At 42.4% G+C, this 14667-nt stretch overlaps 1 protein-coding gene across 1 annotated transcript in view; it reads right to left on the bottom strand.

The window, feature by feature from the left end:
- The window catches only part of nisch (nischarin), a 70388-nt gene that overhangs the window by 49871 nt on the left and 5850 nt on the right, over positions 1-14667 (bottom strand). Inside the window, 3 exon segments of the mRNA XM_084316421.1 lie at positions 4261-4356; positions 4827-4990; positions 6419-6467. Coding sequence (XP_084172547.1) covers positions 4261-4356; positions 4827-4990; positions 6419-6467 — 309 coding nt within the window.

Below are 14667 nucleotides of genomic sequence, written 5' to 3'. Positions count from 1 at the left end.
CTGAGAACTACACCCATTGATTAGACACAGGAAAGACAACAGACGACAGACTTATCTAAGAGATCCCCTTTTGAATAACAACTTGAAGAATGTCTTCCTTACAGAGCTGATGTTAAAAACAGACCTCTAAGTGACGACGTCATGAACTTGAAACATCTGGTCTGTGGGTAAAGTCAATAGTAAAATGCATGGGATTTCAAACTCCCAGATCTCTGACTAACACACAGCCTCTACAAACAAACAAATCTTACAAACGTACAAATCTTAGTATCTTTCAACCAATCAAAAGCCAAGATAATGTAACCCATGGAGAATCTTAATCTCAGATACGGATGTTCGATATGAAGGCTGCTGGGGTAGTCTATAGAAGAGCCGTTACCAGAATCACAGGGGTATTACAGGGGGGACTGTACAATCCCTTTCAAAAAAAGTGTATTTGGCCAGGCTGTCTTTTCATACAGAGCATCCCACCAATGGAACTCAATTCCTCAAACAATTAGAGTGTCCACATCATACCATTCATTTAAGTGCAGGGTTAGGGAATGGCTCATTGATAACCAGAACTGTCAACACTGAGGTGTCTGTATGTGTATATGTGTGTGTGGATATGGATATGATGCGTCTGTCTATGTCTGGGTCTCTTAATATGTCATGATGTGCTCTGTCCTTGTGTCCATGACTGTATTGTGACCTGTATCCCTACTATGTCTATGTGCTTTTGTTGTGTTTTTATTCTAATGTATTTATCTTGATTTTATTCTGTTTTTATTGCTAACCCTTTTTTTACACAGGATTTTAGCCTATACCTTCTGGCAGGGGGACTACCAATGGAAATTAGCCTTTTGGCTAAAATTGGGTGCATTTACATTGTAAAATGTTTTATTAATGTACACTGTCCCCCTTGAACAAATAAAGTAAACCTAAACCTAACCTAAACCTAATCTAATCACACTGGCAAACTCAAGAAAAAATCCCTATAACACCAGAGCTGCTCACCATATATCTATAACACCAGAGCTGCTCACCATATATCTATAACACCAGAGCTGCTCACCATATCTATAACACCAGAGCTGCTCACCATATCTATAACACCAGAGCTGCTCACCATATCTATAACACCAGAGCTGCTCACCATATCTATAACACCAGAGCTGCTCACCATATCTATAACACCAGAGCTGCTCACCATATCTCTATAACACCAGAGCTGCTCACCATATCTATAACACCAGAGCTGCTCACCATATCTCTATAACACCAGAACTGCTCACCATATATCTATAACACCAGAGCTGTTCACCATATCTCTATAACACCAGAGCTGTTCACCATATATCTATAACACCAGAGCTGTTCACCATATCTCTATAACACCAGAGCTGCTCACCATATCTCTATAACACCAGAACTGCTCACCATATCTCTATAACACCAGAGCTGTTCACCATATCCCTATAACACCAGAGCTGCTCACCATATCTCTATAACACCAGAGCTGTTCACCATATCTCTATAACACCAGAACTGCTCACCATATCTCTATAACACCAGAGCTGCTCACCATATATTTATAACACCAGAGCTGCTCACCATATATTTATAACACCAGAGCTGCTCACCATATATTTATAACACCAGAGCTGCTCACCATATCTCTATAACACCAGAGCTGCTCACCATACCTCTATAACACCAAATCATTTGGTCAATCCTCCTTCCAATTTGCTGCTCCCAGCAGTTGGAACGAGTTGCAAAAGATTTAGAAAATGGACAAATTGATCCCCTTCACTATTTTTAAGGATTCAGAGTTGTTTACACCGGCAACAGTCACCCAGCCGCTTTGTAAATTGTCTGTTCTGCTTCATGTATTACATACTTTGTCATTTTATTTATTTTAGTTTATTTGGTTGTTTGATGTGTGTTTTAATTGTTCCCTTTACTTCTGTGATGTGTGTATCTATCGTCTGTCTCCAATAGTCTTATCTCAAGATCTTACCAGACCTCAAATTTGATAAACAGGTCAACTCTGCCATCAAAGGCAGTTTCTTTCAGCTCAGGTCCATCACAGAAATCAAGCCTCCTCTGTCCTGACCTGGAGAAGGTTATCCATGCCTTCATCACATCCCGCCTAGACTACTGCAACTCCCTGTAGTATCCAGGAATCAGCCAGACATCCTTATCCCGTCTGCAGCTTGTACAAAAGGCTGCAGCCAGGATGCTGACTGGCACTAAAAAGAGAGACCACATCACCCCAGTGTTCGCTTCCCTTCACTGGCTCCCAGTCCAGGAAGGGAAGCTTGGGACAGGATCCATTTTAAGGTCTTATTGTTTGTTTTCAAAGTTGTCAATGGCCTGGCTCCCTCTGATTTAATGGATCTCCTCTCCCCCCACGTTGCTCCTAGATCTCTTAGATCCTACAGTCACTCTCTCCTGGTGGTCCCTCCATCTTGGCTAAAGACTAAGGTCCTCCAGTCTCTCTCTCTGATGGTCCCTCCATCTAGGCTAAAGACTGAGGTCCTCCAGTCACTCTCTCCTGGTGGTCCCTCCATCTTGGCTAAAGACTGAGGTCCTCCAGTCACTCTCTCCTGGTGGTCCCTCCATCTTAGCTGAAGACTAAGGGCGACTGTGCCTTTGCAGTTGCTACCCCCCCCCCCCAACATAAGGTGCTCTCCCTCCCTGTCTGCCTTTAAATCCAGGTTAAAAACCTACCTGTTTACCCGGCAGGCCTTTTAGCTTTTAAACTGGGCTTTTCTTTAGCCGGGATTTAGTCTGATTCACACCTACCCTGTTTTATGTTGTGTATTTTTCTATTTCTTGTTTTTTAATCTTTCTTGCGGTTATATTTGTCGTATCTTATTGCTTTTTACCATGTTTTTACGGTGTTATATTATAGGGCCACTTATATGTGCAGCACTTTGGTGCAACTACAGTTGAAATGTACTTACTTATCTGGATTGTTCTTTTAAAAAATATATATATTTAATGTATTTATTAATCTATTTTATTGTATCTTTTTTTTGTCCCCTTTTCCCCGTTACCCTTCGAGAGAATTTGTTCTAAATTGACCTGCCTGGTTAAATAAAGTTTAAATAAAACAAAAGGATTAGAGTTCCAGCAACTCTCTGCTCTGCCTCAAGGGGGCAGTGTTACTAAGCTTCTATGTGACCGAGAGAACAGCAAACAACAGGAAAAACAGGATGATGGACGTATGACAGGAATGTGGCTAAAGAATAATAACTCTTCCTTCGGGAGGAGAAGTCCCACCCCTGTGAGACCAAGCGAGACCTTTATTTAGTGTTGTACCAAGTACTATGTGTCTTTTAGTACAGTATGTGTGACTACAGTGTTGTAAAGTACTGTGTGTCTTTAAGTACAGTACGTGTGACTAGTGTTGTACTAAGTGTGTCTTTTAGTACAGTACGTGTGACTACAGTGTTGTACCAAGTACTATGTGTCTTTTAGTACAGTACGTGTGACTACAGTGTTGTAAAGTACTATGTGTGTCTTTTAGTACAGTACGTGTGACTACAGTGTTGTACTGTGTGTGTCTTTTAGTACAGTATGTGGGACTACAGTGTTGTACTAAGTACTAAGTGTGTCTTTTAGTACAGTACGTGTGACTAGTGTTGTACTGTGTGTCTTTTAGTACAGTACGTGTGACTACAGTGTTGTACTAAGTACTATGTGTCTTTTAGTACAGTATGTGTGACTACAGTGTTGTACCAAGTACTATGTGTGTTTGTTAGTACAGTACGTGTGACTACAGTGTTGTACCAAGTACTATGTGTGTTTGTTAGTACAGTACGTGTGACTACAGTGTTGTACCAAGTACTATGTGTGTTTGTTAGTACAGTACGTGTGACTACAGTGTTGTACTATGTGTGTTTGTTAGTACAGTACGTGTGACTAGTGTTGTACTGTGTCTTTTAGTACAGTATGTGTGACTACAGTGTTGTACCAAGTTATATGTGTGTTTGTTAGTACAGTACGAGTGACTACAGTGCGGTACAGTGTGTCTCTGCGTCGCACAGAGTCAAAGTCCTTGTGCATTCATTGTACCGATTAAACTCCACCGATTACACTAACCTTTACCTTCCATAGTGTCCTACAGACGTTGAAGAGGATTTATTACAGTGTCGATTATACAGGGAATATATTTTATGATATATGCTAATATTGACCGACCTGTCAGGCCCCTTTCTTGTTTCGCTTGTTCTCTCTGTTTTAATCACAGGTGGTCGGTCGGTCAGTCCTTACCTCTATATGAATCAATGATTTGAAGACCGACAGGTCAAAGGGCAGACTGTCCTCCTGGATGTTGCTGGTTCCAACTTGGCCTCTGGTCCCTGGGATCTAAACCAATCACAGAACATACACCATGTCAGATAAACAGACTGGGATCTGAACCCAGTCACAGAACATACAGATCAGATAAACAGACTGGGATCTAAACCCAGTCACAGAACATACAGATCAGATAAACAGACTGGGATCTGAACCCAGTCACAGAACATACAGATCAGATAAACAGACTGGGATCTAAACCCAGTCACAGAACATACAGATCAGATAAACAGACTGGGATCTGAACCCAGTCACAGAACATACAGATCAGATAAACAGACTGGGATCTGAACCCAGTCACAGAACGTACAGATCAGATAAACAGACTGGGATCTGAACCAATCACAGAACATACACCACATCAAATAAATTATATGATTATTATTAATTATATTATCATTATATTTATTATTATTATCATTATATGTATTATTATGGTGGTGTGAAAGGTCAGGAGTGCTTCTGAACGTGGTTCCCACCTTGAGGTATCTCAGTCTGCAGGTGAAGTCCAGGATGTGGCCCAGGTCGGCCTTAGCGTCTCCGTTAGAACAGGTGGGCTTGGCCAGACGCAGCTGCTGGGACACTGAGTACAGCTGGAGGGGACGCAGAGAAAACACCTCCCCCGCTCCTAACAGCTGTTCACCTGGAGAGAGAGCGAGAGCGAGAGCGAGAGCGAGAGCGAGCGAGAGAGAGAGAGCGAGAGAGAGAGAGAGAGATACTGAATACAGCTGGAGGGGACGCAGAGAAAACACCTCTCCTGCTCCTAGATAGAGAGATAGAGAGATAGAGAGATAGAGACAGACAGACAGACAGACAGACAGACAGACAGACAGACAGACAGACAGACAGACAGACAGACAGACAGACAGACAGACAGACAGACAGACAGACAGACAGACAGACAGACAGACAGACAGACAGACAGACAGACAGACAGACAGACAGACAGACAGACAGACAGACAGACAGACAGACAGACAGACAGACAGACAGACAGACAGACAGACAGACAGACAGACAGACAGACAGACAGACAGACAGACAGACAGACAGACAGACAGACAGACAGACAGACAGACAGACAGACAGACAGACAGACAGACAGACAGACAGACAGACAGACAGACAGACAGACAGACAGACAGACAGACAGACAGACAGACAGACAGACAGACAGACAGACAGACAGACAGACAGACAGACAGACAGACAGACAGACAGACAGACAGACAGACAGACAGACAGACAGACAGACAGACAGACAGACAGACAGACAGACAGACAGACAGACAGACAGACAGACAGACAGACAGACAGACAGACAGACAGACAGACAGACAGACAGACAGACAGACAGACAGACAGACAGACAGACAGACAGACAGACAGACAGACAGACAGACAGACAGACAGACAGACAGACAGACAGACAGACAGACAGACAGACAGACAGACAGACAGACAGACAGACAGACAGACAGACAGACAGACAGACAGACAGACAGACAGACAGACAGACAGACAGACAGACAGACAGACAGACAGACAGACAGACAGACAGACAGACAGACAGACAGACAGACAGACAGACAGACAGACAGACAGACAGACAGACAGACAGACAGACAGACAGACAGACAGACAGACAGACAGACAGACAGACAGACAGACAGACAGACAGACAGACAGACAGACAGACAGACAGACAGACAGACAGACAGACAGACAGACAGACAGACAGACAGACAGACAGACAGACAGACAGACAGACAGACAGACAGACAGACAGACAGACAGACAGACAGACAGACAGACAGACAGACAGACAGACAGACAGACAGACAGACAGACAGACAGACAGACAGACAGACAGACAGACAGACAGACAGACAGACAGACAGACAGACAGACAGACAGAAAGACAGACAGACAGACAGACAGACAGACAGACAGACAGACAGACAGACAGACAGACAGACAGACAGACAGACATAGTGGCAGCCAGACAAATAGAAAGACAGACATGTAAACAAACAGACCAATAGGAGAGGAGGTGGAGGAGGAAACCAACCTTTATGAAACAACTCCTCTGCCAACGCTGCTGTGATGCCATTGATTTCCTATTGAGAGAGTGAGAGAGAGAGAGAGAGAGAGAGAGAGAGAGAGAGAGAGAGAGTGTGAGACAGAGAGAGAGTGAGACAGACAGAGAGAGAGATCATTTGAAGGATTCTATTGTTTTACTGTAGCAGTTATAGTACTAGCAGTAATAATAGTAGTATTAATACAGAAGTAGTACCCATTTGTAATAATAATAAATTGTGTGACATGACAGTGTAGGAGCAAATGTCAAATAAAAATTCACGAGATGGGGCGGGGCTTAAGTGTAGGGGGGGGGGGGTCAACCATAAGCCAACAGATCTCCCTGTTGAGACCAACTGCGCCACCCGAAGGTCTGTACGACAAATGGTTCACAAGATACAAAGGGGGGCAAGGGCAGGGCTTAAGTGTAGGAGGCAGGAGGACAAACATAGACCAATGAAAGATGGCTACGTTCACACTGCAGAAGAAAGTGGCCCAAATCAGATTTATTTTGCTCATACAGTATGTGACTCAGATATGATTTACACAACAGTGTGAACAGCACAAATCACATGGAATCTCATCTTTTAAATTCTGATTTGGGCCACTTTCATATGTGATAATATAATTATTATGATGCAATGCGTCTGAACAGTGATGTCGGAATTCATGCGACTTTTACGTCACTCTAGATTGACATTCATCACAATTCTGCGCTGGCGGGACTTTGTGAACACAAACATGGAAGACAGCTGTGATGGAGGTGGTCAGTGGAGGCACAGTGAAGAGGTCATATTTATTTATTATTCACCTTATTATTTGGGGTGAGCAAAACTTAGTCAGTTCAAGAGCGTGACCAGTTCACACTGGAATCTGATATTGGGCAAAAAAAGATAAGCCAAACAAATTAATCCGATCTGAGCACTAAGGCTTGCAGTGTGAACGTAGCCTGTGATGAAGGGTTCTTGAGATACGAAAAGGTTCTTTCAGATGATTTTCAAGTGGCATCTAGTCTACTGTTGACCCACTATCTCCCCCTAAAGATCCCCCAAAAGTCCACCAAGGTCTGGCTCCAAGTAGAGCATAGAATGCCGTTTTTCTGACGTGATTACCCATCCTTCTTTTATAGTTTCCTTGTTATAGAATGCCGGTATTCTGACGTGATGTGACCCATCCTTCTTTTATAGTTTCCTTGTTATAGAACGCTGGTATTCAAATGTGATGACCCTTCCTTCTTTTATAGTTTCCTTTTTATAGAACACTGGTATTCAGACGTGATGACCCTTCCTTCTTTTATAGTGCCCTTGGTCTGGTGAGACACTGAGGTCTGAATGTCTTCTCCTGATGGCTTTCAGGGAGCATTGTTCCACTAATTACCACGGTAACAAACAGGAAGAGGGAGGCCCTTCTGTTGGACTCGTCTGCCCAGGTCACATGACAATGTTTGTTTCGTCTAAGGAGAGTCAGTTGGCTGATACCCTGCCTGACTTGGCATTTTGCTTCACTTCATTATTTCCTGACTCTTAGACATTGAAACAAGGGGGCGTGGCAAACAAGGGGGCACGGCAAACAAGGGGGCACGGCAAACAAGGGGGCGTGGCAAAAAAGCTTGTATCCAGGCAGACTGGGAAGCTGTCTTTACCTATTCTATTCTATAGCCAGTATTGCAGGGTAGGGGAGATTCTAGTAAGTCTATTCTATTCTATATAGTCAGTATTGCAGGTTAGAGGAGATTCTATTCTATTATTTACATTTTACATTTTGTCATTTAGCTGACGCTTTTATCCAAAGTGACTTACAAGTCCTGTACGACAAGTCATCAGGAAGGGCACAACTCTTATCAGCTGAGTAACAATGTTCATCAAAGTGTTGAGTGCTACAGTGTAGGTTAGTTTATTAGGACCAGTCCTGTCCACATTATTATTTAAGGGAATCAATTTCACAACATGCAAGTAGGCCATTGTTTAGCAGATCCAAATTATATTCTCTATATAGCATTAGCCAGTATTGCAGGGTAGATGAGATTATATTCTATTATATTCTATATAACCAGTATTGCAGGGTAGAGGAGATTATATTATATTATATTATATTATATTATATATAGCCAGTATTGCAGGGTAGGGGATGAATTGAACAGATTCTAGTGTTTGTCCTGGTTAGGTTGTGTGGGATCTGATCCCAGGCCAGCAGGGGGACGTGTGGTTCCAGAGGCAGGGGACTTGAACACAACAACCACCTCTGTCTAGATCTCATGATGATGTTGTTTATTAACATGACGGGGAGGCCTGGGGTCATGACACCGTCATATGATCGCAGCTAAAACCATCCGGCTAGTGTTCTACACTGACAACCATCACAGCAAGACCCACAGACACTCGTACAGAGGTCGGACTACGGGCACCGTGTTGCTGTCATGTTGGTTTCTGGGAGACGTCTCAAGGCGAAGGAGACCGGCAACTTCCTGGAAACCAGAATTAAATCAGCGTGCATTATTCACCTTGTGTTTCTAAGCAACAAGCACACTGTGCTAGCTTATGACCTTTTCTAATACCACTTGTTCCCGCGTGCTTGTTGTGACACAGTATCTACTCTAGAAAGGGATATATTAGCCTTTGAGGTTAGTCTGTATCTAGAAAGGGATATATTATTAGCACAGGGACACACAGTGTCATAGATGTGAAGCATTCTCACATACAGAGTGACCTGGTCTCACACAGAGTGACCTGGTCTCATACAGAGTGACCTGGTCTCATACAGAGTGACCTGGTCTCATAAGAGTGACCTGGTCTCATACAGAGTGACAGAGTATGTGACAGACAGACAGGACAGAGTATGTGACAGACAGACAGGACAGAGTATGTGACAGACAGACAGGACAGAGTATGTGACAGACAGACAGGACAGAGTATGTGACAGACAGACAGGACAGAATATGTGACAGACAGGACAGAGTATGTGACAGACAGACAGGACAGAGTATGTGACAGACAGACAGGACAGAATATGTGACAGACAGGACAGAGTATGTGACAGACAGGACAGAGTATGTGACAGACAGACAGGACAGAGTATGTGACAGACAGACAGAGTATGTGACAGACAGGACAGAATATGTGACAGACAGGACAGAGTATGTGACAGACAGACAGGACAGAATATGTGACAGACAGGACAGAGTATGTGACAGACAGACAGGACAGAGTATGTGACAGACAGGACAGAATATGTGACAGACAGGACAGAGTATGTGACAGACAGACAGGACAGACAGGACAGAGTATGTGACAGACAGGACAGAGTATGTGACAGACAGACAGGACAGAGTATGTGACAGACAGGACAGAGTATGTGACAGACAGGACAGAGTATGTGACAGACAGACAGAGTATGTGACAGACAGGACAGAGTATGTGACAGACAGACAGGACAGAGTATGTGACTCTGAGGTGTGTTGACTGATTGCTGGTGCTGTGTGTAGGCCAATATATTTTATGGATAATATGATTCACTATAAGCTGTGCTACACAGAAATAGGCTGTTGTTGGTGTTTGTGTCTGAATCGGAAATAAATAAATGGCACAATTCTGTGCAGTGGAAAGAGAACTGCCTCATTGTTTGACGCAGGAATCAAAATTCATAGGACGTGTACATTATTAATGGCTATATGGGGCTATTTATAAATCACTGTGTATAATTGATAAATAAAATACTCTCGACATTCTGGATGGCAGGCTACATCATTCGAATGTGAATTGTGGGTGTTTCGCTGGCTATTTATAGGCATTTATGGGCATTAAGAGGGTGGGACTAGGGCGCCCTCGTGGAGCACCACGTTAGTGCATCCGATCGCACACCTACGCGGCCGTCCCGGGTTCGCTTCCCGCTCCCGGTGACATTTGTCGCATGGCTTCCCTGCCTCTTCTCCCGTTCATCCTCTCCTCATCTGTCGGTCATGTCTGACCATGAAAAGCAATAAATGCTAAAAAGAAATCTTAAAAAAAAAAAAAAGAGGGTGAGACGTTTGGAGTTGATTGTGATTCATGACGGGGATGGAGAGGGACATGCGTGCACCTCGTTAGAAAGCAGAATCTGTGTTTACCTTGTGGAACTTGCGGACGTCTGCAACCGCTGGCACGTGAATCCTAAGCAAGGTTTTATGAATGAACTGGACATGTTCTACTACAGGACTTTCCCTAAACAACGGTATAGGGGTAGGGGCGGCTACGTGGCGTAGTGGGCAAGGCGCTCGCCACGAATGCGGAGACGCTGGGCTCGCCTGTTCGAGCCCAGCGCTCCACATTGCTTTCAGTTTAGCTGGTCGTTCATACTAATACACATTGGCCGTATTAGGGGGTGGGAAACTGATGGGTGGGGATCGGGCGTTGTGGACAGCGACTCCTACAGGTCGGTTGGTGCGCCTGCGCAGTAGAATCAGGAAGTGTCGGGGGCAGCGTGAGCCTCCCACGCGTTACTCCTCGCCACTGAGAGATCAAGCTGCGCAGGTGAAAAAATGAGACTGCTGTTACCTCGAGTAACGGAGGGGACTTGTGCTATGTATGACTTAGTCCACATTGCAGCCGGCTTGTGGGAGGCAAGAAACAGCGTTCGTGACAGGGGAGGGTTGAATTGGATTATACGAAATTGGGATGGGAGAAAATATAGAAAATTGGAGAAAAAGTGGATAATAAAAAAAAAAAAAAAAAAACGGTATAGGGGTGCAGCGCCACTGTGACAACACATGCCACCAAGTGTTTAAAAAATAAATAAAAACTTTTTTACACTGAAAGCTTGGGGCCATCTTAGAAACAGACGCATCATTGGATAATACAGTATGTGATTGCTCTGCCCTTTGTGTGTGTGTGTGTGTGTGTGTGTGTGTGTGTGTGTGTGTGTGTGTGTGTGTGCGTGCGTGCGTGTGTGTGTTTTCGTGTTCAACGTTAAACTATTGTGCAACCTTATACACTGTACTCAAATAAATAACTTATTTGGAACTTTGTGTTTGCTATTTTATTTTGCAGGGAATTACAGCAAATGGCTCTTTATTGCAATTCCTAGTTTAGACTCGGCAGCACCGTCTTGTTTGAATATCCTGGGGAAAGAACTGTTGTAATTATAACTATTCCTAGGTGGGTGTAAACAGACCCTGCTCTCTGTGACTGTGACGTGAGAGGATTAGTCTTATCTATTGTTAACAGATACGCCTCGGGTTGAGTTGTCTAATGGTTAACCTCCAGACAGAGTAGACACTAGATGATTAACAGACAGATCAGCTGTGGTGGTGGAGGAGGAGGGGGCAAAGGTCAACACAGTGCAGAGAGACCTGTATGTTAAGAGAGCTGGGTAGGGAGTAGGATACAAACCCGGTTTAGGATAAGAGGTGTGGGTGCACCCGGTGCAGGAGGAAATGGTTCGAATGAGAGAATTGACAATGCCGATGCTACATAGCCCACCACATGGCCCCCAATGGCCACAACAACCGAACGTGTTAGATAGGCAGCGAGAGCCAGCATATCACCAGGGTTATCAAGTGGGCACCTCCCTTCAATCAAATACAATTCCTGATACCAATATCACACATGAAACAGCAACAAGAAAAGGAATAATCTTACCCTATGTTTACTTTGGCCCCCAGCTGACATTATTTCTCCTCAACCAAGTCCACTGACTGCCTTTCAATGCTTCTTCCGACATCTCATTTACAGCTTTTCCTGATTACATCCTGAATTCACCTGCACTCATCTACTTTCAATTCCTGGAATATGAATGTGTATAAACACCTTATCCTGAATAAGACCTTAAACAGAATATGAACTAGTATCTATACTATCTAGAATATGAATGTGTATATAAACACATTATACTGAATAAGACCTTAACCAGAATATTGGCTGGTATCTGGAATATGAATGTGTATAAACACCTTATCCTGAATAAGACCTTAACCAGAATATTGGCTGGTATCTGGAATATTAATGTCCAAGTAAACGCAGCCATTGTGACTTCCTGCCATCCTCTCTCTACCATCGCTCTCTCTCTATTCACTGTGCATAAAGCAGAAATACCACAGTTGCGTCATGCAGCCCATTTGTCAACAGTCTGTTCTTCTGTGTCTAGTCCTATCAGAGGTCTGTCTGTATTTGGTTGTTCCACCCAAATAACATAAAGCTTCCAGTTTAGGATGTAAGGGAAGACTTTGAGCTGAGTTTATGATGTAAGGGGGGACTTTGAGCTGAGTTTAGGATGTAAGGGAGGACATTGAGCTGAGTTTAGGGTTTGGGATATAACTTTCCAACCAATGAACTGTTCTTAAGCACTGCAAAAAAAAGGACTTGTTTGAATAAACACCATGCAAACACCAAATCACCAGTTTAAACTTGGTGAATGTCCTCTGTTGTTCTATCAGAGCTGTTGCTCTATCAGTTGTTGTTAGATCTGTAACTACATCCTGCCTCTGAAGACCAGCCTCTCAAATGGAACATACCACACTGCTTACAGTAGAAATACATGGATCCTTAGCGTTTCGGTCCGGGTCGTATCCACCATGTTGGAACCAGCACCACATGGTACTCAGTTCTCCAAACCCAACCCGAGCTGAGTTTAAGTGAGAGACGTAATTTTGCTTCCCAAATATGTATGTACAGTATATTCCTATGAGTCTACTTACATATAGATAGAAGGGTCAAAGTGGGTATCAAACAAGAGGGAAGACTGTCAGGTTTTAAACTGTGGATACCAAACAGAAGGTAAAGACGACTTTGAACTGTTAAACAGTAATCCAGAACTATTTTATTGCACTGTAAAAAAAACTGTGATTTTATAGTATGTCTGCACTTTGTGCTCATTTCATGTATTTTCTATAATACTAAAACTGAATCAAACCATAAACAAAATGGCCTGTTGTGATGTTAGATCCTAATGTGAAAAACTGCGATTTTATACAGTATGTCTGCTCATTTTACCCTTGCTATTATTTTACTTATTTTTACTTTTATTTCTACGCCCAAGTATCCGCTGGTATCCCAAGTATTTATCATGTTTTGTAACAGATTACAGAAATTGGAACGTGAGGTTCTGATATGATTTGATTAATATATCTGCATTATTTTATCCCACTTTATGCTTTGCTCTTGCTGCTTGTTTTACACAGATTGTATGTCTTATTTCTTACTGATGTAAAGCACTTTGAACTGCAATCCCCTGTATGAAAGGTGCTATACAAATAAAGTTATTATTATTATTATAGATGACATACATATAGTATATTTACATATATACTGTATATTCCTATGAGTATACTTACATATAGATTACATAAATATTCCTATGAGTCTACTTACATATAGATGACATATATTCCTATGAGTATATTTATATATATATATACTGTATATTCATATGAGTCCACTTACATATAGATGACATATATATGCCTATGAGTCTACTTACATATAGATGATGACATATATATATATACCTATGAGTATACTTACATATAGATGACATATATATGCCTATGAGTCTACTTACATATAGATGACATATATATACCTATGAGTTTACTTACATATAGATGACATATATATACCTATGAGTCTACTTACATATAGATGATGACATTATATACCTATGAGTCTACTTACATATAGATTACATATATTCCTATGAGTCTACTTACATATAGATGATGACATTATATACCTATGAGTCTACTTACATATAGATGACATATATTCCTATGAGTCTACTTACATATAGATGATGACATTATATACCTATGAGTCTACTTACATATAGATGACATATATATACCTATGAGTCTACTTACATATAGATGACATATATATGCCTATGAGTCTACTTACATATAGATGACATATATATGCCTATGAGTCTACTTACTTTTTTTTTTGATCCACTTTTTCTCCCATTTTTCTATATTTTCTCCCATCCCAATTTCGTATCATCCAATTCAACCCTCCCCTGTCACGAACGCTGTTTCTTTCCTCCCACAAGCCGGCTGCAATGTGGACTAAGTCATACATAGCACAAGTCCCCTCCGGTCAGGGCTGTACGTTAACTTTTTTTGCACATAGCACTGGTGCTACAGAGGTTGATCGTTTTGTAGCACAGGCCAAAATCTTGTAGCACAAGTATAAAATGTGTTATATTTGTAACAGTCACAAATGTGCCTATTGTATTTGTGTTATTTAGTTGCAGTGCCATGTTTGGCTGTCATTT

This window comes from Notolepis coatsorum, assembly GCF_963971535.1.
Source record: "Notolepis coatsorum genome assembly, chromosome: 6".
NCBI classification, from domain to species: domain Eukaryota; kingdom Metazoa; phylum Chordata; class Actinopteri; order Aulopiformes; family Paralepididae; genus Notolepis; species Notolepis coatsorum.
The sequence above is the reverse complement of the archived record's forward strand: the minus strand, read 5'-3'. Positions and strand labels throughout refer to the sequence as shown.